Raw genomic sequence first — 24,842 nt, 5'->3', positions numbered from 1 at the left:
GAACACAAAGAAGAGAGCTTTATTTAGGAAGCAATGACATCGCTGTATTGTAATGGTTTCACATGATAACTAAACTTTAATATCTCAAGTATATGTTTGGATGTTGGAGCAGTTCACAGTCCTTACTTTACTAAACAAGACAAATGTGATAGTCATGAAACTAAAGGCATTATTAAAAAATGGCATCTTTACCAAACAGCTTCCTACCACCTTCTTACTGAGAGCTCTACCAACAGATTTTTCAGTTTGGCAGTGAGAGAAAGATGGTCTTGCAAGGGCTAAAACAAAAATTATTTTCTATATTGGAAAAATTTTATTTCAATCTCAACATGTGATCCTACCCCAGAATGCTTTATACAAACCTTTTCTTTATTAAGCCCCTATTTAAGTCCTTTTTGAAGTCTCAAATACTAATCAAATGCAGATCAGAAATGTTCTCTGAAGACTGAAAGTTGGAATACTTCACTCAACTACAATTCTGCTTTAGGACATGCAATACTTCAAATAATGTACCCAGGAAAGTAAGCTATGTGTGAGCATACCAGGAAAAATTAATCTTCTGACAAACAGAAGCGTTTCATTAACAGACTAGATTAAAGACAATTAAAAACATCTATGTCAACATCCAAATCCACCGAGGGTGAATTTATCATCATCACAAGAGCCAATTGCCAGGAAAAGGAAAGCTTCCAGACAAATACAGCTTCCTACAGAGAAACCTAGGTAGCAGAACCCCTTTCAGTAAGTTTATGCTATTTAACATATTTAACAGGTGTCTTGCATTTTTAATAGTAAAAGAGGATGGTGGAGCCAGCTGAATACAAGCCATTATTCAGCGCCAACATCTCCTATCCAAAGAACCTAGTTCAAAAAAGATCTACCGCTTTGAACTGCATTTTGTCTTAACTGTCATTTCTTAATTTTTGCAGAGGACAAAAAGCTTAAGCCACGGCCTACTACATTAGATTTCTATTCCCAGCTGACAGGTCAAAGACAAACCAGACGTTTCTTAAGATTTGCCATTTGGTTGAGCAAATAAAACTCCAGAGACTGGCATGAAAACATGTCCAACACACACTAAGAATGGCAGCCTGTAAAAATTATCAGTTTGAATTGGCTTCAAAATAGCAAACCAGTTCTTCATGAAAAAAAAAAAAAAAATCTATGATTGTTTTTTGGAAAGTAAGAAACAGAGGAGGGATGCATAACCTCTGACAGTACATGGGATTAGCGTACTGGGCACCACCCAGAGAGGTAGAAAGGTATGGTTCTTTGTCTAAAACCTTTGACTTACGGTATTTAAACACCATATCAGAAAATTGAGCATGATGTTATAAATACCATGATTCTTTGTTTGAGATTGGGATGGATGCACTGGTCACCCAAATGACTGTACTAAGAAAAATGTACAATATCTATCACCTGTTTCATATATGTCACACGGTTTACCAAAAGTACTTTGCAATATATGTTAACAATTTTGTCATGTTATGACTCTCTCTGCACCTACCCCCATGTACTGCTAAAATCAGAGAAAATAACTGCTCTGCGTGTAATGAATGAGTGCACTCCCTTACAAGCTAACTAAGAGTAATTTGTTCAAGGTCCAGTGATAAATTGAGAGGAGAATTAGACTCACTCTGAAGGAGATGAACATTTTAAAAGGGTAAAAACAGAAATGTCTAGCCTGCGAGTGAAAATATTTTCACAGACAACCATTTCAAATTATAAATACAATTCAGTAACAATAACGCACAGGCAATAACTACATAATAATACCACATAAATGAAAGAACTCGTCTCCACTTCCCTTGCTGTTTGGCCACTTATTATAACGCATTTTCCTGCCTGTTCTGGCAAAAGCATTTAAGAAGCAGACCAGAGCCAGCAACCAGAAAGAGGCTATTTTCCAAGTGGGCTTCTTCTCCAGCCCAGTGACAAACTGGTACTCCAGGGTGGCTTCTCCCCAGGGTAAAACCAAAAAATGGGACTATTGCAAAGGGGTGGAAATGAGAGGGCAAGAGAGTTGGGTCACATTGACCCTGACTGAAATCAGCTTAACCACTGATGGAACTGCAACCTTTTACTAGATACCTGACCTGTCAACAACCAAACCTAGGTAGCAAGTAAACCAGCCGTTGCTTTCAATTAACTTAGCCCTGATAAAATTTAACAATTGTCTACAAAATGACTAGTTAACTCCCATGTAAATAAATGAAGAGGACAAAAAGCAGTAGAGAAAGTCAAGATCCACAATAAATTAAATTTTTATTAATTTGATGACCATATTAGTGTACAAGACCCTGACAAGTAGTTTCTCTTGTGATAGTACATTATATTGTGAGGCCAACTCTTAAACAATTAGCAGTCCTATAACATTGAGTATTTCCACAAAGAAAAAAGATAACGTAGCACTCTTGATTCCCCACCACCACCACTATTTGAACTAGTCCTTCCAAAGACCTGACTGAACAAAACGTTGCCCCTAAGGAGTTTTTATTCTGAGCCTTTACTGTCAAGCTTCCTTTCCAGTTGAAAGATACTTTCATGATATGCCATGAGATGTGGAGTACACCATTTAGGGAACCAGAAAACAAGCTGACATAGTCTAGAAATCAAGATCGTTGTAACAAAACACACTGTCATATCCTACTTCTTCCTGAAATAAATGCTGATGGGCAATTATGATCCCTTAAATACTGTACATTTTAATTTTAGAAGATATGGACAACAGGTATACATCATGTTCAATGGGGATCATGCAAGGGATACTGAATTACTGTTTCAAAATTAAATTCTATGAACCAAAAAGACAGTTAAAACAAAGGGAATGGAGAGGAACATTATCTGTGACAGCAATAATTACTAGGATTTGTTTAAGAGCAACTGGACAAAGGTATTAAATTAGGAAACAGCTTTATTTTTTTCCCTGCAGCTTCCCATATGAAGACAAATAATATTATGAAAAAAATATTTCTACATACAAAGGTTTTATTATTCAAGTAAAAGCAACTAGATGTATTTATCAGTAGATCTGGACAATAAACAAACCCACAAAAATGTAACTTTGAAAAAAATTAAATATGATCACATTTTACAGTATCCAAGTCGCAATACACAGTGTCATTAATGTAGGGAATCCTGGACAGTGTAACAGCAGTACTTCAGTAGAGCAACTCTTGCCAGTATCTGTCAAGCAAAGGATGTGAAAAAGGCCGCACGTTGTATTTCTCTGTGAAAACTGCTAGGATTATTAATGTAAATTACTAAATTTTGCTATACAGTGTATATAAATAATAGAATTCTCTATATTTAATAGCTGCATTATTAGAATGCCTAACTGAAGCTATGGGCGAAATCTCTTAGCTCAAGTCAGAATCATGTTCTTTAACTTGCTAGGAAGACTTTTGCATCGAAGTATTTACCTGAATTTCTAACCACCATCTATCAGTACAGACCTGCCAGCAGAAATTGGTTTCTGCAGGACGGCAATAGTGCTGGTTCTGCTGCCACTGTGTCTGCTATTTTAAAAGATGGTTCCTGTCCCAGCCAGCTTATAACAGTAATATGCAGCAAGGGAAAAGGAATGAAGACAGTTTCAGAGATGAGCTCTGAAAACAAACAAGCCAACTGTGAGAGAAACTCACAGTGAAGCACTTCATCTCAACACAGCACTTAGAGAAAATGAAAATGCACCAGGTGCACTCTGCTGTATATACTTATTATCCCTCATACGCAGCAAAAATGTTCTAAGTGTTGCTGAAGAAAAATACCTCAAAGGCTGCATGGCATACACACATCAGATTCAACAAAAATCACACACAGTCAAAAGAATAAAGTAAAAAAAGATAAAAGGAGTAATTAAGTCTACTTGTATATAATTTACAAGGCTAGAAATATGCCAGCGCATGTGCTTTCATATATTTAATTATTTTTTCAGGCACAGCTGTGATAATGAATGATAAAAATTAAATGTAAAATATTGTCTTAATATATAATAAAAACAATAAAATAACAATATTTATATTTTTATATTATTTATTTACAGCCCATTATGTTATGTAGTTCCTTATAGGTCCTTAAACACTACTACACAGTTATTCTTAGATGCAAATATTCTGTTTGGTCATAAACAAAAGCTGTCTGGAAAAAGTGCTAGGAATTAAATGGAAGCAACAGAACCAGCTCAGAAAGTATCAATTCCTGCTCTACAGATTACCAAGAAGAAAATCCACTTTTTTTTTTTAATTAAATGTAAAAATCAGATGCAAGTATTCATTATTTTCCAGTAACTTCACTAGTATTAGAAGGATAGAAGAAAATAGTTGTCAGGCATGACTTCTCTATATAGAGATATTTTTTTATATATATATATATATAAAAATTAATATATACTCATGAAACTTTTACTTAAGAACCAATTTTTTTCATGCTTCTCCAATTCCAGTAACATACTCTACATATTTAAATATAAGGCATTTTTTTAAGTAAAAGACACATTTTCAAAGAGTTCATGTTAAAAAACACTACATAAAACATGTTCAGTGAATACAACAGCTTTTAACTTAAGTTCTGTAAATTATTTTTCACACATAGAAGGAACAGACCCTCTGAACTTAAGTCCAAAGAAAGGTAACACACACATTATTCTTCATCTCCAGATAGGTATTAGCAGTTAGGCCTTACTCATCCCACCTAAGTTTAGGTACCTAACCTCAAGCATTGACACGACGACTTCTATCACCCTGTTTTCTCGCAGGCTGTATCTGCACTCACAAGCTGACAGTGCCGGGGAACGTCCCCAGACATGGGCACCTGAGCAGCACTACTCTCTGTCTGACAGAGTGGTCCTTGGCATGTCACTCTCGTGAGAATGCACCTTGCTCTCCTGAGACCCCACCTGGAGCACTGCGTCCAGCTCTGGGGTCACCAGTACAAGAAAGACATGGAGCTGTTGGAGTGAGTCCAGAGGAGGGCCATGAAGTTGATCAGAGGGATGGAGCACCTCTCCCATGAGGACAGGCTGAGAGAGCTGGGATTGTTCAGCCTGGAGAAGAGGAGACTCCAGGGAGACCTTAGAGCAGCCTTCCAGTACCTGAAGGGGCCTACAGGAAAGCTGGAGAGAGACTGTTTATCAGGGAGTGTAGTGATAGGACAAGGGGTAATGGGTTTAAACTATAAGTGGGTAGATTCAGATTAGATGTTAGGAAGAAATTCTTTACTGTTAGAGTGGTGAGGCACTGTAACAGGTTGCCCAGAGAAGCTGTGGATGCCCCCTCCCTGGAAGTGTTCAAGGCCAGGTTGGATGGGGCTTTGGGCAACGTGGTCTAGTGGGGGATGTCCCTGCCCATGGCAGGGGGATTGGAACTAGATGGTCTTTGAGGTCCCCTCCAACCCAAACCATTCTATGGTTCTATGGCTGTGGCCAGCCAGCATCCTCACAGTTTGTCCACAGCCACCCTGTTCCGGAAGGCAAAAGCACCACAAAACAGTATAATGTATAATGTGTCTATAGGGTTAACAGTGAGCAACAGGAACCTCCAAATTGCAGTTTAAGCTCTTAAGTGACTTGAATTATGTCGATACCTCTTTCTCCTTACATTGTGAAGAGACTTGGAACAAATACAGATTCATATCTTGGCTGACTCCACTGAGGGCTTAAAGTTATATAGGGTGATATATAGCCATCAATTAAATGACATTTTCTACTTAAGGAAAATATAAATAAATAAATAAACCAGCAAAGAAATAAAAGTCTGCAGTTGTTCCATGAATATTCCTTCTGTTTCTATTTACAAATACATACCTACATAAATATACACACATTCAAATACAGATGGATACTACAATGTCACAATTCAATATCCTCAAGTAACAATAATTCTAACATAAGGATACTCCCAAAATTATTCAAACTCTGTGTACAGTTTAAATAATCTACAATTCTTCTTGTAGACACTCCCAGAAAAATCTTCACTAAAGTAGTAACAATTTCAAAACTGAACTCCTGCTTTGCCAAATCATAACCAGTTACTAGAAAATAATGCTTGCCAGAACAAAAGGAAAATAGCTAAATTAAAGATAAATTGCAGTTTAAACACAAGGAACTTCTTAAAACAAATATTCTGCAAAGAACTTCCTCCTCAATGAGAGAAGACAACTAGATGCATCACCAGGAAGCAACAACTCTATCAGTAAGTGAGCAAAAACAGTAAAGCTAGCAATAAAAATTAACTTAAAGACAAAAATTAATGCACTACTTCACATGGCAGTTTACAGGAGGGTGTTTAACAGTGTAAAACATTGCACTTTTTTTTTTTTTTAATTCTGTAGAAAGGTTATGAGGCCTGCAAAACAAAGCATATGCTCTGACTAATAAGAGAGAACTTGCAACGTACACTCTTCCCAAAAAATGGAGGTAAGAAGTCCTTAATTCTTCAGTCTTCTTTGTTTCAGCTCATGTGTTCTGCACTCCAGAGTTACAGTTTACACACTCTTACTGTTTTATTGAGCTTATGTGTAAGGTATTCATAAGGGAACTAACAGCAAGGAAGTTATATATACACACAATAAACAGTAATGCTAAACACTGAACAACATTAAAAAGTGATCAGGTGTTTTGACCAGAGGTCCCAATCATTTTAATCAAGACCCTATTCAGACTATACAATTTTACTTCGAGTGATAATCCTACCTATTTTCTCTGCATTTTTGCATGATTGACCTTAGAAAACACTCAACCTAATCAAAGTTAATAATTACTGAGATCAAAAATGTTCCTTTTTTTTGGATAACATTGGTATAGATCATTCCGTCTGAAATGAGGTAAGCGATATATGGAATAGCTAATTATACCTGGCATACAAATTACATCCAAGACTGATACCAAACAGTTATTTTCAGCCTACAGGGAACAGTAGGAGTGAGTACTTACTACATTGTCTTAGTTTCATCATAAGCATTTTCCAGTGTGTGTTGGGTTTGCGTGGCAAGGTTTTGGTAGCAGGGGGGCTACAGGGGTGGCTTCTGTGAGAAGCTGCTAGAAGCTTCCACTGTGTCTGATAGAGCCAATGCCGGACAGCTCTAAGATAGACCCACCGGTGGCCAAGGACAAGCCAATCAGCGCCTCTCTGATAACATATTTGAGAAGGAAAAAAACCAGTGAGAGGGAGCTATTGCAGCTGCTGGAGAGAGGAGTGAGAAGATGTAAGAAACTCTGCAGGCACCAAGGTCAGTGCAGAAGGAGGGGGAGGAGGTGCTCCAGGCACTGGAGCAGAGATTCCACCTGCAGCCCGTGGAGGACCCCACGCCAGAGCAGGTGGAAGCACTCGAAGGAGGCTGTGACCCCGTGGGAAGCCCACGCTGGAGCAAGCTCCTGGCAGGACCTGTGGACCCGTGGAGAGGGGAGCCCACACCAGAGCAGGTTTGCTGGCAGGACTTGAGACCCCGTGGGGGACCCACGCTGGAGCAGTTTGCTCCTGAAGGTCTGCAGCCTGTGGGAGAGACTCATGTTGGAGAAGGTCATGAAGGACTGTCTCCCGTGAGAGGGACTCCATGCTGGAGCAGGGGAACGATGAGAGGAGTCCTCCCCCTGAGGATGAAGAAGCGGCAGAAACAACGTGTGATGAACTGACCACAACCCCCATTCCCTGTCCCCCTGTGTCACTGAGGCGGGGGGAGGAGGCTGAAGCCGGGAGTGAAGTTGAGCTGGGGAAGATGGGAGGGGTGGGGGGAGGTGTTTCAAGATTTGATTTTATTTCTCATTCCTCTACTCTGTTTTGCGTAGTAATAAATTAGATGAATTCCCTCTCTCAGTTCAATCTGTTTTGCTCGTGACGATAATTAGTGAATGATCTCTCCCTGTCCTTACCTCAACCCATAGGCCTTTTGTTATACCTTTTCTCCCCCGTCTAGTGAACAAGGGGAGTGATAGAGCAGCTCTGGTGGACACCGGGCCCCCAGCCAGGGTCAACCCACCACACAGTGACTTCCCCTATGCTTAATTACAAATCCAACTGTGTAAGGCTTTCAGATCACTCTTATGGAAGAGATACATCAGCTACAAGCTCCAGATGCAGCATGCAACAATGGAAGAGGGGCCCAAGAAAGCTGGCTAGTATTCAAGGATCATCTACTCCAAGCTCAGCAGCGATGCATCCCAACAAACAAGTCAGGCAAAAATGCCCAGAGGCCAGCATGGATGAACAAGGAGCTCCTGGGCAAACTCAGACACAAAAAGGAAGTCCACAGAGGCTGGAAACAAGGGCAGGTGCCTGGGAGGAATACAGAGAAATTCTCTGAGCAGCCAGGGATCAGGTCAGGAAAGCTAAAGCCCTGATAGAATTAAATGTGGCCAGGGACATCAAGGGCAACAAAAAAAGCTTCTATAGGTATGTCAGTGTGGTTTGGGTTTGCATGGCAAGGTTTTGGTAGCAGGGGGGCTACAGGGGTGGCTTCTGCAAGAAGTTGCTAGAAGCTTCCCCTATGTCCAACAGAGCCAATGCCAGCCAGCTCCAAGAGGGACCCACCACTGGCTGAGGCCGAGCCCATCAGCCACAGTGGTAGCACCTCTGGGATAACATAGTTAAGAAGGAAAAAAAAAAGGAGTGGCAGAGTTTGCAGCCAGAGAGAGAAGTGAGAAGATGTAAGAAACTCTGCAGGCACCAAGGTCAGTGAAGAAGGAGGGGGAGGAGGTGCTCCAGGCTCCGGAGCAGAGATTCCCCTGCAGCCCATGGAAAAGACCATAGTGAGGCAGACTGTCCACGTGCAGCCCATGGAGAATGATGGGGAGCAGAGATTCCACCTGCAGCCTGTGGAGGACCCCATGCCAGAGCAGGTGGAGACACCCGAAGGAGACTATGACCCCATGGGAAGCCTGTGCTGGAGCAAGCTCCTGGCAGGCCCTGTGGACCTGTGGAGACAGGAGCTCATGCTGGAGCAAGTTTGCTGGCGGGACTTGTGACGCGTGGGGGACCCACGCTGGAGCAGTCTGTTCCTGAAGGTCTGCACCCTGTGGAAGGGACCCATGCTGGAGCAGTTTGTGAAGAACTGTAGCCCATGGGAAGGACTCACGTTGGAGAAGTTCATGGAGGACTGTCTCCTGTGAGAGTGACTCCATGCTGGAGCAGGGGCAGAGTGTGAGGAGTCCTCCCCCTGAGGAGGAAGGAGCAGCAGAGACAATGTGTGATGAACTGACCACAACCCCCATTCCCCGTCCCCCTGTGCCGCTGGCAGGGAGAAGGGAGAGAATTTGGGAGTGAAGTTGAGCCTGGGAAGAAGGGAGGGGAGGGAGGTGGTTTAAGATTTGGTTTTATTTCTCATTACTCTGTTTTGCTTGGCAATGAATTTTTTTTTCCTACGTTGAGTCTGTTTTGCCTGTGACAGTAAGTGGTGAATAATCTCTCCCTGTCCTTACCTGGACCCACAAGCCTTCATTGTATTTTCTCTCTCCTGTCCAGCTGAGGAGGGGAGTGATAGAGCGAGTTTGGTGAGCACCTGGCCTCCAGCCTGGGTCAATCAACCACACAGTGATAAAAGGAAGACTAGGGAACATGTGGGCCCTCTGCAGAATGAAATGGAAGACCTAGTTACCCAAGATATGGAGAAGGCTGCGGTAGTCAACGACTTTTTTGCCTCAGTCTTCACCAGCAAGTGCTCCAGCCACACCACCCAAGTTGCAGAAGGCAAAGGGAGGGACTGGGAGAATGAAGAACCGCGGGTTTGAGACCATCTAAGAAACCTGAAGGTGCACAAGTCCATGGGACCTGATGAGATGCATCCACAAGTCCTGAGGCAAATGGTGGATGAATTTGCTAAGCCACTATCCATCATATTTGAGAAGTCATGACAGTCCAAGTTCCCACTGACTGGGAAAGGGGAAACATAACCCCCATTTTTAGAAAGGCAAAAAAGGAAGACCCAGGGAACCACAGACCAGTCAGTCTCACCTCTGTGCCTGGCAAGATCACAGAGCAGATCCTCCTGGAAACTGTGCTCAGGCACATGGAAAATAAGGAGGTGATTGGTGACAGCCACCATGGCTTCACTAAGGGCAAATCATGCCTGACAAATCTGGTGGCCTTCTACGATGGGGTTACAGTGTTGCTGGATAAGGGAAGAGCAAGTGACACCATCTACCTGGACTTGTGCAAAGCATTTGACACTGTCCTGCATGACATCCTTGTGTCTAAATTGGAGAGACGTGGATTTGATGGATGGACCACTTAGTGGATAAGGAATTGGTTGGATGGTCGCACTCAAAGAGTTGTGGCCAATGGCTCAATGTCCAAGTGGAGAACAGTGACAAGTGGCATTCCTCAGTACTGGGATCGGTACTGTTTAATACCTTTGTTGGCAACATGGACAGTGGGATCAAGTGCACCCTCAGCAAGTTTGCTGACAACACCAAGCTTTGTGGTGCGGTCAACATGTTGGAAGGAAGGGATGCCATCCAGAGGGACCTTGACAGGCTTGTGAGGTGGGCCCGTGCGAGCCGCATGAAGTTCAACAAGGCCAAGTGCAAGGTCCTGCACGTGGATCAGGGCAATCCCAAGCACAGCTACAGGTTGGGTGGAGAATGGATTCAGAGCAGCCCTGAGGAAAAGGACTTGGGGGTGTTGGTAGACGAGAAGTTCAACATGAGCCGGCAACGGGCACTTGCAGCCCAGAAAGCCAACCATGTCCTGGGCTGCATCAAAAGAGGCACAGCCAGCACGTCGAGGGAAGTGATTTTCCTGCTCTATGCCACTCTTCTGAAATCCCACCTAGAGTACTCTTTAGAGTAGTGGGGATCTCAGAGCAAGTAAGACATGGAGTTGTTGGAGCGAGTCCAGAGGAGGGCCATGAAGATGATCAGAGGGCTGGAGCACCTCTCCTATGAGGACACACTGTTAAGAGTTGGGGTTGTTCAGCCTGGAGAAGAGAAGGCTCTGGGAGACCTTAGAGCAGCCTTCCAGTACCTAAAGGGGGCCTACAGGAAAGCTGGAGAAGGACTGTTTACAAGGGCATGTAGTGACAGGACAAGGGGCAAGGGGTTTAAGCTAAAAGAGGGTAGGTTTAGATTAGATATTAGAAAGAAATTCTTCACTGTGAGGGTGGTGAGGCACTGGAACAGGTTGCCCGGAGAAGCTGTGGATGCCCCTGGATCCCTGGAAGTGTTCAAGGCCAGGGTGGATGGGGCTTTGGGCAACGTGGTATAGTGGAGGGTGTCCCTGCTCATGGCAGGGAGTTGGAACTAGATCATCTTCAAGGCCTCTTCCAACCCAAACCATCCTGTGATTCTCTACCCCACTCAGCAGAGGATCCACACTTTTTCCCATCTTCCTTTTGCTGCTGATACACCTATAGCAGCTCTTCTCGTTGCACTTCACATCTCTCAGATTCAACTGCAGGTGGGCTTTGGCTTTCCTAATCCCATCGCTGCATACTCAGACAGGGTCTCTGTGGTCTTTCTGGATCACATGACCCTGCTCCCACCTCTTGTATATTTCCATTTTATATTCGGATTTTGTCAGGAGCTGCCTGTACACCCATGCAGCACTCCAATCACCTCTGCTTGATTTCCTCCTCATCAGGATAAGCCACTCTTGAGCTTGGACAAGATTACTTGGGGAAAAAAAGGCAGCCAGCTCTCCTGAAACTCTCTTCTCTCTGACATACCCCACTTCTCCTAGGCTACTCCATAACATAACTCTGCCTATCAAACTGCTGAAGTGTTTCTGCCAAAGATAGCTGTTGGATCTTCCGGGAAACCACTTTTTTAACACTACATTATGTAAGTAACATCAGTTTTATTGACTGAAAATTGAAAGACAATTTTGACACAATGATCTTTGACATGTTAGTTGCATGAAAATGAATTATCAAGATAATCTGAAAGCAATGTTATTACTTTAGCACTTTCCAAACTCATTAGTAATCAATGTTAAGTGCTTATCATAATCTAAACCTGAAATACACAGATAAATTATCAAATACAAATATTTTAAGAACATGACAGAAAGGCTTTTCAACTTTATTTAAGTATTACTTTTCTGCTCCATCTGCTAAATATATATTTTTTATAACACTTAACTTACCACTGTACTTAAAGTAATGTGCCTCTCATCATCTGACACAGACACCTTATCATGTCTAGTGAGAAAGACAAACTCAACTACAGCTCATACAGCTAAGGAGTCATAAACTACACATGTTGAAGTCATACTGGCATATTAGCATCAGGGGGAAAAAAAGTCCAACTGCTAAAATGTGGAATAAGTAGTACTTCACAGAAGTTCAATTTTTTAAATAGATTAGAAAATTAAATCAAATAATTATCAAAAGTTAGTTCCTCTAGATAAGTTTCATGAAAATTGACCTATTGTCTGGTCTGCTTATAGCATTTTGATATGTCCTTATTTAATTTGCTGCTACAAAAGCTAAAGGAAAGAAAGAATAAAACCCTATTAATCAGTCTAATTTATACATCAAGTAACAAAGTGACATCAACTATTTATTTTAACACAGATGAATCTCTATAAGCTCAGCCAAAACATGAGTGTTCCAGTTGAAAACATGATCTTCCCAAACCAGTATTAGCTTTAGAGATGGAGATTTTTAAGTGCAATATGGAATAATTAAAAAAAAAAAATCATCAGAAGCCAGAGAAGTATTAACTTTTATTTAGGAAAATTGAAAAATTAAATGCAAATGAGTATGACGTTAAACCCAGTAATGTCTATTTGCAAAAGAAAACGAAGTATTTAGATGAGCACTTTTGTACATCTTCAGGGTACATTGAGACGACCTCTATCTCCACCTACTGGTCCAGCTACAAAAGTGTTTGTAGTTTGAAAACCACACGGGGATTGCAAAGCCATCTATATGAATAAGCAACTCAATTATATTGAAGATACTAGTCTGACAGCAATTTTTCTTACCGTTGCTGTTAGCACTCTACATGCTATATGTTTGAGGACATTATACTTCATTGTTTAATCTCACCTGAACACATTCTTAAGCTTTTGTTCACAGCCAAAGACTACCCTACCGACGAGTCAAGACACACTGAGATTGCAATTGGCTGTGCTCAAAACACTGAGGCTGAGCACATGAACTTTTATCCTGTTGGATTGTGCTGGATTTAAAACAGTATAGGACTACCAATACAAAAAATCTAACCTGGATTATGGTGGTTGTTTTGCTTGGGGGTTTTTTGGGTGGGGTTTTTTTGTTTGTTTAATTCAAGTACACATGGGTACATCCATATTGGTGCCTCAAGTTGGATAAAATGCCAGCACTTCAAGTTTCATACAAGCAAAACCCATTTCTCCTCTAGAATATTCTCCATTCTTTCCATCAACAGACTGTTTCCCAAAAGACTGTTTAATTGCTCCTTCGCACACATCAAAAGAGCACACAAACATGCCACTTCTTCCACATATCTGCCTTTTCTTTTTGTTCTGACAGTGAGATCGCTCATCCAAAAGTCACATTCATAACTGGCTATTGATCAAGTTTCAGGGTCAGAATTTCCTAAGCCACGTCTTCCACAGTAACAGATCCACTGGGATAATCAACGTAATTCAATACTTGTTTTTGGTAGTCTCCTCATCTTTCTGCCCATCCCACAAGACTAAAATATGGATCAGAAACTGCTCTCTTCAGCACCATTTTTCTTCCGTGTGTGTCTCAGTCTCAGCTTAACAAGTTCATGCATACACATTACAGCAGGTACAAATAGTCCTCAAGCACCTCCTGCAAAATCTGAAAACCCATTGAGTGCTGCCACCTCCAAAACAATCCACCCATGCCACTCCTGAGTTTGCCAATCGGCAAAGAAAGCAGTCTGTACAAATTCTGACCTCCAAGCAGCCCATTATTCCTTTTCCCCAAGAAGCACTGAGGGTCACTTTACAAGCACAAGTCAGTCAGATCTCCCTCACCCACAGAAAGAGGCTTACTGCATATGCAGACACTGACACCACCATGGTGGGGGTGTCACACCACCACCGCCTTCCCTTACCAGAAAGATAAGCTAATGGACTAATGAAGTGTAAAGGTGGCAGTCACTGTCCTAGATAAGTAATAGTGAATATTCTTATAAAATGAATCTCTCATCATAGTGATTTTGTCATGCAAAACACAAGTGGCATTCCCCAGGGCTCAGTCTTGGGGCCAGTCTTGTTTAATATCTTTATCGATGATCTGGATGAGGGGATCGAGTGCACCCTCAGTAAGTTTGCAGACGACACCCAGTTGGGTGGGAGTGCTGATCTGCTCGAGGGTGGGAAAACTCTGCAGAGGGATCTGGACAGGCTGGATCGATGAGCCGAGGCCAACTGTATGAGGTTCAACAAGGCCAAGTGCCAGGTCCTGCACCTGAGTCACAACAACCCCATGCAACGCTACAGGCTTGGGGCAGAGTGGCTGGAAAGCTGCCTGGAGGAAAAGGACCTGGGGATCTTGGTTGACAGCCAGCTGAACATGAACCAGCAGTGTGCCAAGGTGGCCAAGAAGGTCAACAGCATCCTGGCTTGTATCAGAACTAGTGTGGCCAGCAGGACTGGGGAAGTGATCGTCCCCCTGTACTCGGCACTGGTGAGGCCGCAACTCGAGTCCTATGTTCAGTGTTGGGCCTCTCACTACAAGAAAGACATTGAGGTGCTGGAGCACGTCCAGAGAAGGGCAACGAAGCTGGTGAAGGGTCTAGAGCACAAGTCTGATGAGGAGCGGCTGAGGGAACTGGGGTTGTTTGGTCCAGAGAAGAAGAGGCTGAGGGGAGACCTTGTCACTCTCTACAACTACCTGAAAGAAGGTTGTGGTGAGGTGGGCGTTGGTCTTTTCTCCCAAATAACAAGTGATAGGACAAGAGGAAATGGTGTCAAGTTGCATTAGGGGAGATTTAGATTGGGTATTTGGAAAAATTTCTTCACTGAAAGAGTGGTCAGGCATTGGAATAGGCTGCCCAGAGAGGTGGTGGACCTCGGAGTCTCTTCCATGAAAAGTGAAGTTGAATTTATTACTTTCCATTCTTTCTTTTATTTAGCCTCTTGCTTCTTCCCAAGTCCGTTTTCTTTCAGGATCCCCTTCTTCTCTCCACTCCAACACCAACTAAGATACCACCTTGGTTACCCTCTAGTGTTCAGTCTTTGCTTTTCTTCTGAGTTTCTTCAATGGAAGAGATACCATACTTTTACCTGAATGCTACACAATCCAATGCAAATCTTTCTTTAACTGTTATTATGCTTTGATATTTCAAGAAACAATCCACATTAAGTACTCAATTACTTACGTGAGTCTGCTTATGTTCTACAAACATATATTCAAGAAATAGACCATGTAAGTCTGAAAGACAACTACAGCAACCACCCTCCACCAGAGAGAATAAACATTCCTTTCAGTCTGCTTCCTCAAGTTCCCTGTAATGGTATGTCAACTGTACCACCTGTTAAAAGTAATAAAAGCCTCCCACTGTGAGTTTAGCCTCTAATCTATGTGATTATTTTTTTTAAGAGAAAGATCAGCCTGAAAGTTATGTAGCCTGATAGCACTATACTACCAAAATTGCCCAAACTGTACAGAGTGTGCTAGAGTAACTGATGGAAACTACAATTTCAAGTTAGAACTTGAAAGCCTCAGATAACGAGTGTTAACATGAGTGTGATAAGCCTCCCAAAAGCTGCATTATAATTTCTTGTAACTTGTTTCTCATATTTTTTATAAGCCATTCAGTGTTTCTCAGTAGCTCTTACAGGCACTTCTGATGATACATAGTTCTCACTAAATTCACAAAAAACCCTTACGTTGCTACTTCTGGATGGGTTAAGCTCTTGCATTGTTTTCTAACTGACAGATAAAGGAAAACTCAATCTCTAAGACCAACTTAAAATATTAAAAGCTTACCTGCTGCTCAAAATAAAGATGCAGCAGTCTGTATCTCCCTACCCTAAACCACATATACAACAGGCTATTTGCTGCTCTTCAAGAGATTTATTGCACTTTACACAATATACAAAAACAAAGAATCAAAAAAGAACACCAAAATCCACAGAGAAAAGATATACAACATCCAAAGCAAAATACAAGGAAGGCCAAGGTAGAATGGAAGACAGAAATAAAAATGAATCTCTGTTTAATATATGTAAGTATAGTAAACACTAGTGATTACCAGACATAGAATGAAAACCTTTAGAAATACTTCTGTTTTCCCAAGCTTAATGACACAATCTCTATATCCTGAAAGGGACTGAATTGCCCTACCTTTCTGTAGGCCACTGTATGTACTTCCAGAGTTAAAAACAAAGATGTTGATAGACTCTTTAATTTGTGTATTCTGAATTTTTGGCTATCAATATTAATGTAACCAACTTACGCAGCTACTGCATTAAAGATATTAATACAGCAGCAGCATGCTTAAAGCTGATTTAGCTTAATTTAGTTTAAATTCAAAGTCAGCTTTAAAAGGCTTCAAAATTTTGTTCAGGAATTACAGAACTCCAGAACACAAAAGGATGTACAGAAGTGAATCACTGACCCCCCTGAACAGTGTCACCATTTGAGCAAAAAGAGAAAACTGTATTTAAGTATTTTAACAGAAGCCTTTTCTCAGACATTTTTTATTTATTCATTATTTTTTAAATCAGACCAGACCACACACACAGTGTATTTATTATCACATACAAACTTGCCTGCTTTAAACTTCCAAGTTTTTCTCTCCTCCATATTGCCAAGGGAACCCTTTTTTAGGATGAAATTTCTTAACACAAAAAGTTTAAAAACACAGGAGCACATACTGACAATTGTGGAATTGTTTCTACCAGGAAAATAATGTTATATCTGGTCTAACACAATGAATAAAGAAGAGATGGTCAGACAAGTAAAGTCAGGATACAGATTGAGATGTCAAGCATTCTGAAGATTTTAAAGGGGACTATCCTTGGAACTGTTCTGTCCCCCTCCAGAGAAGATCTAACGAATTATGTAGTTAATGTGTAATTTATAGTCCCTCTTTCCCTCTTCTAACCCCCACCTACTCGAAAGGTACTTTCTGCTTGAAGCACAATAGGACAATGGAACTATCTTTACAATATCCTTCCAAAATTGCCAACGTTTCAAGACTCATTACTGCTATCAGAAGATGCTCAGAGCAGCTACCTGAACCTGACTTTCCAAAAGCATTAGACAGATTAACAGTGCACTAGCTGCTCTGCAGTATTTGCCCAGGCGCTGTACACATGCAAATATGCTTACTCTTAGTAAGAGAAAGAGACACATTCACAAGAGAGGAGAAAGCTCTCAGAGTAGCTAAAGCATTATGTATGCTGTGGCTTATATCACTGTATCTTATTTACCCTTTCAACTTTCAGATCCAATCAGTTTCTCATCTCCCTCCTTCTATCATCTTTTTGTTACATGAACATGCAAAAATGAGATGGAATACAAGTTTCATTTCACTGCTGCCAATGCCACCAAAGGAAACAACTTATTTAGTACCAGACAGAAAAGGTAGAATGAAAGCTCAAGATCAGTGCATCCCAAAGAATAGGAAGACAAGCAAAGGAGGCAGGAGATCTGCACGGATGAGCAAGTAGCTCCTGGAAAAACTCAAAGAGAAGAACACAGTTTACAGAACGTGGAAAAAGGTACTGGCCACTTGGGAGGAATATAGGGATATAGTCAGAGAATGCAGGGCTACAACAAGGAAGGCTAAGATCCACTTGGAATGAAATCTGGCAAGGGATGTCAAGGACAACAAGAAGGGCTTCTTCAAGTACATCAGCAGCAAAAGGAAGACTATGGAAAATGTGGGCCCACTGCTGAATGAGGTGAGTGCCCTGGTGACAGAGGATACAGAGAAGGCAGAGTTACTGACTGCCACCTTTGCTTCAGTCTTCACTGCTAAGGCCAGCCCTCAGGAAACTCAGACCCTGGAGGCAGGAGAGAAATTCTGGAGAAAGGAAGACTTTCCCTCGGTTAAGGAGGATCAGGTTAGAGAACATCTAGGCAAACATGACATCCAGAAATCCATGGGACCTGACAGGATGCACCCACAAGTGCTCAAGGAGCTGGCAGATGTTACTGCTAGGCCACTCTCCATCATCTTTGAAAAGTCATGGAGAACGAGAGAGGTGCCTGAGGACTGGAGGAAAGCCAAAGTCACTCCAGTCTTCCAAAAGGGCAGGAAGGAGGACCCAGGAGACTACAGGCCAGTCAGCCTCACCTCCATCCCTGGAAAGGTGATGGAATAGCTCATTCTGGGGGTCATCAATAAGCATGTGGAGGAAAAGAAGGTTATTGGGAGTGGTCAACATGGATGGACCAAGGGGAAATCACGCCTGACCAATCTGATAGCTTTCTATGATGGCATGAGCAGCTGGATGGATGAAGGGAGAGCAGTGGATGTTGTCTACCTTGACTTCAGGAAGGTTTTTGACACTGTCTCCCATAACATCTTCACAAGCAAGCTTAGGAAGTCAGGGTTAGATGAGTGGACAGTGAGGTGGTTGAGACTTGGCTGAATGTCAGGGCCCAGATGGTTGTGATAAGCGGCGCAGAGTCTAGTTGGAGGCCTGTAGCTAGTGGTGTGCCCCAGGGGTCAGTACTGGGTCTGGTCTTGTTCAACATATTCATCAATGACCTGGACAAGAGGACAGAGTGTACCCTCAGCAAGTTTGCTGACAATACAAAACTGGGAGGAGTGGCTGACACACCAGCAGGCTGCGCTGCCATTCAGCGAGACCTGGACAGGCTGGAGAGTTGAGCGGAGAAGAATCTAATGAAATTCAACAAGGGCAAGTGTTGGGTCCTGCCGCTAGGGAAGAAGAACCCCAGGCAACAGTACAGGTTAGGGGTTGGCCTGCTGGGAAGCAGTGCTGCAGAGAAGGACCTGGGAGTCCCGGTGGACAACAAGCTCTCCATGAGCCAGCAGTGTGCCCTCGTGGCCAAGAAGGCCAATGGTATCCTGGGGGGCATTAAGAAGAATGTGACCAGCAGGTCGAGGGAGGTTATCCTCCCCCTCTACTCTGCCCTGGTGAGGCCACATCTGGAATATTGTGTCCAGTTCTGGGCTGCCCAGTTCAAGACAGACAGGGAACTACTGGAGAGAGTCCAGCGGAGGGCTACAAGGATGATGAGGGGACTGGAGCATCTCTCCTATGAGGAAAGGCTGAGAGAGCTGGGGCTGTTCAGTCTGGAAAAGACAAGACCAAGAGGGGATCTGATCAACGCTTATAAATATCTAAAGGGTGGACGTCTAGAGGAAGAGGCCAGACTCTCTCCAGTGGTGCCCAGTGACAGGACAAGGGGCAATGGGCACAAACTGGAACACGGGAAGTTCCATCTGGACATGGGGAAAAACTTCTTCACTCTGAGGGTGACAGAGCACTGGGACAGGCTGCCCAGAGAGGTTGTGGAGTCTCCTTCTCCGGAGATATTCAAAACCCGCCTGGACGCGATCCTGTGCAACCTGCTCTGGGTGACCCTGCTCTAGCAGAGGGACTGGACCAGACGATCTCCAGAGGTCCCTTCTAACTCCTACTACTCTGTGATTCTGTAAAGAAGTGATCACTTTTTCAAATATGAAAAGTGTGAATGCAGCTGCCAGCAAGTTACCTAGTGTTTAGAGAAGGGATTAAAATATTATTTAGTCCTTATTCAGTCAATAAAAAAGAGCAAGATAACATTAGTACCTCCTATTTTCCGCCAAACTTGCACCTTCATCCTTCAGCTCCTTACTTTTCTTTGCACAGTCTTCTAAGAGAATTTCCTTTCTTCTCTTAGTTGCATGTACCCAGTTAGCATCATCATCATCAGCCAGATCCTTGTCATCCGCAGCTTCTGCTTCAAATTGCTGAGAAGTAGCTTTTGAAACTTTCTCACCAATCTTTCTCTTCCACCCAAAAGAAGCCATTTGGAGAACTAAAGAAAAATGTATTTTCAGTATTTAGGTAATTTAGCTTTTAAGTGCACAGAAGAAAAAATACACCTTGCTAAACAAGTAATTCTAAAAAAGTAATATGCAACAGACCGCAACTCGTCTGCACAAATTCTGCCCATTAGCTTTACCAGAGATGTCAGTCAGGCAACTATAATTTTGAGCCCAGCTGAAAGATGATCTCTAGCAGGAAAAAAAGAGAAGAAAGAAGAAAAAAACCAAAACAAACCCCCAAATCCAGAGCTGTGACACACCAGAAAGCCTTATAACGTTGAAGGCAACACACAGGAAACCAGACAAAAAAGAGAAAGGAAATGACTCGGTCCGAGGTGAGTGACACAGGCACGGCCACTATCCCGGACGGCTACGAGCTGCAGCCGCCACGCCGACCTCCGCTGCACAGCCCCAGATGCCTTCGGCCCGGCCGCCTGAGGGACGGTCTCACCGCGGCCGGGAGCGAGGCCCAGCACAACCGACGGGGTAGGCGGCAGGAGAGGACCAGCCAGCAGGGCTGAGCAGACCGCGTCCTGCATCGGCTCCGCCCCGCCCAGCCTCCCGCCGAGGGGGCCCCGACACCGGCCCGCAGCCCCCCGTGGTTCGAGACCCGGCAGAGGCCCGCGGCAGGGGAGCGTTACCTGCCGCTCTGCTCCGAGCACCCCTCTTCCGGATGCAAGCCCCGCTCGACCCGTGACCCCCCTCCGGCAGGAAGCGGAAGGGCAGGACGGGAGGGCAGGGCACCGGCAGCGACCATGGCCCGTCGCGGCGCCAGGGGCCGCCGGGAGCTGTAGTTCCCCCGGAACGGTTCGGGGAGGGCCGGGGGAGGGCGCTGGGGCGTGTGTAAGTGCCGGCGAAACGCAGCTTTCCTGAGCCCACCGGGAGGCGCCCGGGCACCGCAGGGCAGCGCCAGCTGGGTAACGGAGCGCCCTGAGGGCGAGCGCGGCTGCCGCGGTGCTGGTGCGCGGCGGGAGGTGCAGGACGGGTGATGCAGCTTTGGGGATTTTACCACCACCTGCCCCGAGCGCACCGGGCGTGAGGCGCGGGGGGACGGGCGAAGGCAGGCGGGAACGGCACCCGCGGGTCGCCCACCGCAGCTCCACAGCACCGGCCGCTCCCTCTGGGCGCGGCCACCGCCTGACGGGGCGGGCGGCTCCCAGCATGAAATACCGCGAGGGAAAAGGAGCAAGGCTGGAAGCGAGGGGTTTGGGGATTATTTTTTTTTTCTTCTTTTTCCTAACAGGAAGAAAAAGGCTACAGGATTTAAAATTGCTCCCTAGTTACAGGGGCAAACACCAAGGCAAAAGAACCACCCGCGCCGCATGAAGAGAGCAGATAGGGCGCGGGGCAGATGGGGACTTGGACACCGAGCGGCCCGTCTGCCTCACGTTCCTTTGTGCGGCACCGAGGGGAAAACGGTCAGTCGGGGGCCAGGCTGGCACAGGTGGTGGCCCAGCCTGCTTAGCTGGGAGTTCTGCAGTGAGTTAGTGCTGCTTATTCTAAAATGGTAATTGCAGTTGTTTTTAAAACAAGTGTAACAGTCCTTATGTGTTAATTTATAACATACGTAATACCAGACGACGCCATGCACACAGTTTCAAACGACATGGTTCAGCATTTCATGTTTACTTAAAGTTTTGAAAGTTTAAAAAGTTATACAGTTATAAACAAGCATTTTTTGCCAATCAGCTTTGTCAAAAGAAATTAACATAGGAAGTAGGCACATCTTTTCATATCTTACAATGGTAATCAACTGGTAAAATAAAATTTATTTCCACTTTTGTATTAAACACTCATATCAAGACAAACATGAAAGTTTTTTTTTAAATATTGCACCACCAAGATGAATTTTTATCCACTACTGAGTGAGTTATATTGCACATGGACAATCAGGTTCATCCATGTTTTTGAAAAAATTACAATACAAAGGCAAGATAATTCAATGTACTCCAACAGGAGTAAGCTTGGGAATACAGAGTAACATACTTGACCAATTTGTGTATTTGCATAAACTGCCTCCTCACGACCCTGGCAGCTTTTGCAGTGAAGTTATGTTTCATAGCATGTTGGCAGACACTAGTGCGATGCTAAAAAAAGGGTCTGCAAGATCAGTAGGAACATGTGAAGAAAGCTGTTTCAACAGCAAGATCTACAAAGCATAGGAAAGTCACCCAACAGGCAGCTGTTCTGGGTTCAACTAAGTTGTCTGTCCCCTTTCTCCCTCCCCACCCCCTACAAAAATCTCTGTTCAATCAGAAAATTTTTGGCCATCAAAACTAATTTATCATACCAATAACTTTTACTTTATTTAAAACTATGCATACAGCACACTTCTGCAGAAACTTACTTTCATCTCCAGATACCAAAACAAAGGAAAAACCATGGTGGTCTTAATGCACAAGAGGGCCAAAAAAAGTATATAAAATTAAAAGCTATTTGCACCTTGACAGCTTGCATTTGTGATCAGCATTACAAGTTTGCAAACCAGGAGCAGATACCATTTATACATACTTAGTTTAACATATAAAGAGTGATCCCAAACCAGTTCCAGATGAGGAATTACAACAAATAAAAAAACTGTGCGTTTTGTTATATTTGTACAAGTGCACTATTTAACAATTTCAAAATAAAAGGGTAGCAAAAATGAACACTGATTTATTCAGTACATGAGGCCCAATTCTTACAAGATTAAAAACAGCACTTCAAAGTAGGATTATGCAGCTGGTCCCTCATGTTGACATCTCAATCTCAGGAGTTTAAATCCCAAGCTTTATCTAAGGGAAATCTTCCACTCTGAGATACAGCAATACAACTTCGTATTACAGGGACTGTGTGTGATGCTTGAGAATAAGCAATTGAAGTTGTAACTTGCACCTACATACTAAATAGACCACACAACCGCCCAGTTCAGAATGCAGTTACAGCAGTTCCAGGGCTTAAAGCAGCTTTACGTTTCTTCAGATTCTATGCATGTTCATAACAGATGAATTTCTGGACTGAAGCCAGTTGGCCTGGAATAAACTGTTCTTCTATCTGTAGCTAGCAGTTTTCTGTGGATGAAATCTCATTGGCAAGAATCCCCAACCATTTTAAGAGCCCAGGTTTAACTGTTCATAGTAATGCCATGATTTCCAGTCTCTCCCTGGGAGAGCAACCTTTGAAACAGAGTAGGTCATGAAGTTTATTTTGAAGAGAACATTAATTCTTGAATACAAAACTAAACATTTTATGACATACAGTTTACTGTTTATATCTATTAGTGCTACAGGAAAACGGCATTGTGGCTAATTATATCCAATTTACAAGAGACTAAATGTTTTTGTGCAAGTACTGTCATTTTAACATATGAGGTTCAATTTTCTTTCTGGAACACTGCAAAAACTATAAATGCAGAAGGATTTATTTTATGGGTAATTGCAATTTACTGTTGAAAACTTTTTGAATATTAGCACTCCTGTTTTCACGATCAGTTTTCCATGTTCAGCTGAAAAGCTGGACTATTTAATTTCACGATGAATTTAAATAACAAAGTTTGCTATAAAGGAAGCCTGGGAAAACCAAACATGTACGTGTAGTTTCAACTGCAAAGTGAATTCTTTATAGTATATGCTAAGTTAACGTGATAAACAGCTGTATCAAAGTATTAACATATATGTTAAAAAACTGTCCATTTCAGATTCTGGAATAGCATGCAAGAGCCCTTAGGCCGTGCTTTTAACTACATGCCCGTTTCTAAGAAAAAGGATTCTCAGCCTGCAGCAGCAGGGAGCTGCTGTGCTGCTACCACACTAAGGTGTATGCACAGATCAAGAGGCTGCTGACAGTTCTCCTTCACAGAGCCACATTTTGCTTTAGCCCATGGGATGCGAAGGCTCCTCAGCATTCAGTTTCTCGCTTTTGCCTTTAGTGCATTACAGAACACCTACATGCATTTCCAACTGGTTGGATTTGCATGCATTTAATCAAATTTATCAGTTGTTAATAGTAGTACATTATAATGCATTAAACTATTCTTTATCATTTACTATCAAATAAGGGGAAAGAAACACAGCAGTTTTAACATGTTACTGTTAGAAGACATTGACAGTTCTGACCAGCTGAGGCACAACTGTAGATTGTGACTGTCATCCTCAGGTCATTGAACTAGGAAGTGTAGATTTACTTACAGTGCATCAGAGCTATGTATTACCAGTGAAAAAACCAAGGAGGTCTAACTTAGTTGTTATATGCAGACTAATGTGCACTCAATGTAAAATGTTATGAACACTGCCCCAAGGGCATGTGATTTCCTGTACCTGTATTATGCTATTGGACAGCAGACAATCAGAATTCACTCCAGCTTCAAAATAATATACATAACTGCCCATAATCATTTCAATCCTTGTGCAAATTGCATTCTGTGGCTAGCTTTTCCAGCGCCTTAGTTAATTTAACTGGATTATAATCGGAAGCATCTGACTATGATTTAGGCATGCTTATTGCTATAAAAGAAATAAGCGTATCTTCAAAATTATTGTGCAAGTATTTTAATAAGATTTGCACACATCTCAAAGAATTCTATTGTATGACTCCCCGGTCTTGGAGTTAAGTCAGCTGTAGAAGAGTCAAGCGAAGAGGTCACTGATGAGGTAAGGGATGTATCTACAGATTTTCCTTGCACATCAGCATCTGAATCTTTTTGACCGGATCTGTAGTTGCTCACAGAACCTGATCTCTGTGGAGTTGCAGTCCCAGACTTCACTTCAGTAATTTCATCTGGGGGGTGAGAGAAGAAAATTAGTTATCAGTATCAGATCACTTACAGGAACAGCAAACATCTTCCCCTTCTCACACTTCTTAATAGTTCAATTTAGGTTACTTCAAACAAAACCAGGATAGCATAACGTTCAAACATTCTGTTCATGCTTTTTGCTAGCATGTACTTTATTCTATT

General features: G+C 42.9%; 2 protein-coding genes across 2 annotated transcripts in view; both read right to left on the bottom strand.

Annotated features, from left to right (window-relative positions):
• The window catches only part of TTC33 (tetratricopeptide repeat domain 33), a 56,682-nt gene extending 36,083 nt beyond the window's left edge, over nucleotides 1–20,599 (bottom strand). Inside the window, exons 1-2 of the mRNA XM_075739905.1 lie at nucleotides 20,551–20,599; nucleotides 19,671–19,899 (exon numbers count right to left, since the gene is read on the bottom strand). Of these exons, the coding sequence (XP_075596020.1) occupies nucleotides 19,671–19,891 (221 nt within the window). The 5' untranslated portion in view covers nucleotides 19,892–19,899; nucleotides 20,551–20,599. The remainder of the gene's footprint in view (nucleotides 1–19,670; nucleotides 19,900–20,550) is intronic.
• Nucleotides 20,600–21,504: 905 nt separating this feature from the next.
• Nucleotides 21,505–24,842, bottom strand: part of PRKAA1 (protein kinase AMP-activated catalytic subunit alpha 1) — a 29,831-nt gene continuing 26,493 nt past the window's right edge. Inside the window, exon 9 of the mRNA XM_075741322.1 lies at nucleotides 21,505–24,664. Coding sequence (XP_075597437.1) covers nucleotides 24,420–24,664 — 245 coding nt within the window. The 3' untranslated portion in view covers nucleotides 21,505–24,419. The remainder of the gene's footprint in view (nucleotides 24,665–24,842) is intronic.

This window comes from Balearica regulorum, chromosome Z, assembly GCF_011004875.1.
Source record: "Balearica regulorum gibbericeps isolate bBalReg1 chromosome Z, bBalReg1.pri, whole genome shotgun sequence".
NCBI classification, from domain to species: domain Eukaryota; kingdom Metazoa; phylum Chordata; class Aves; order Gruiformes; family Gruidae; genus Balearica; species Balearica regulorum.
Note: the sequence above shows the minus strand (reverse complement) of the source record. Positions and strands in the feature narration are given on the sequence as shown.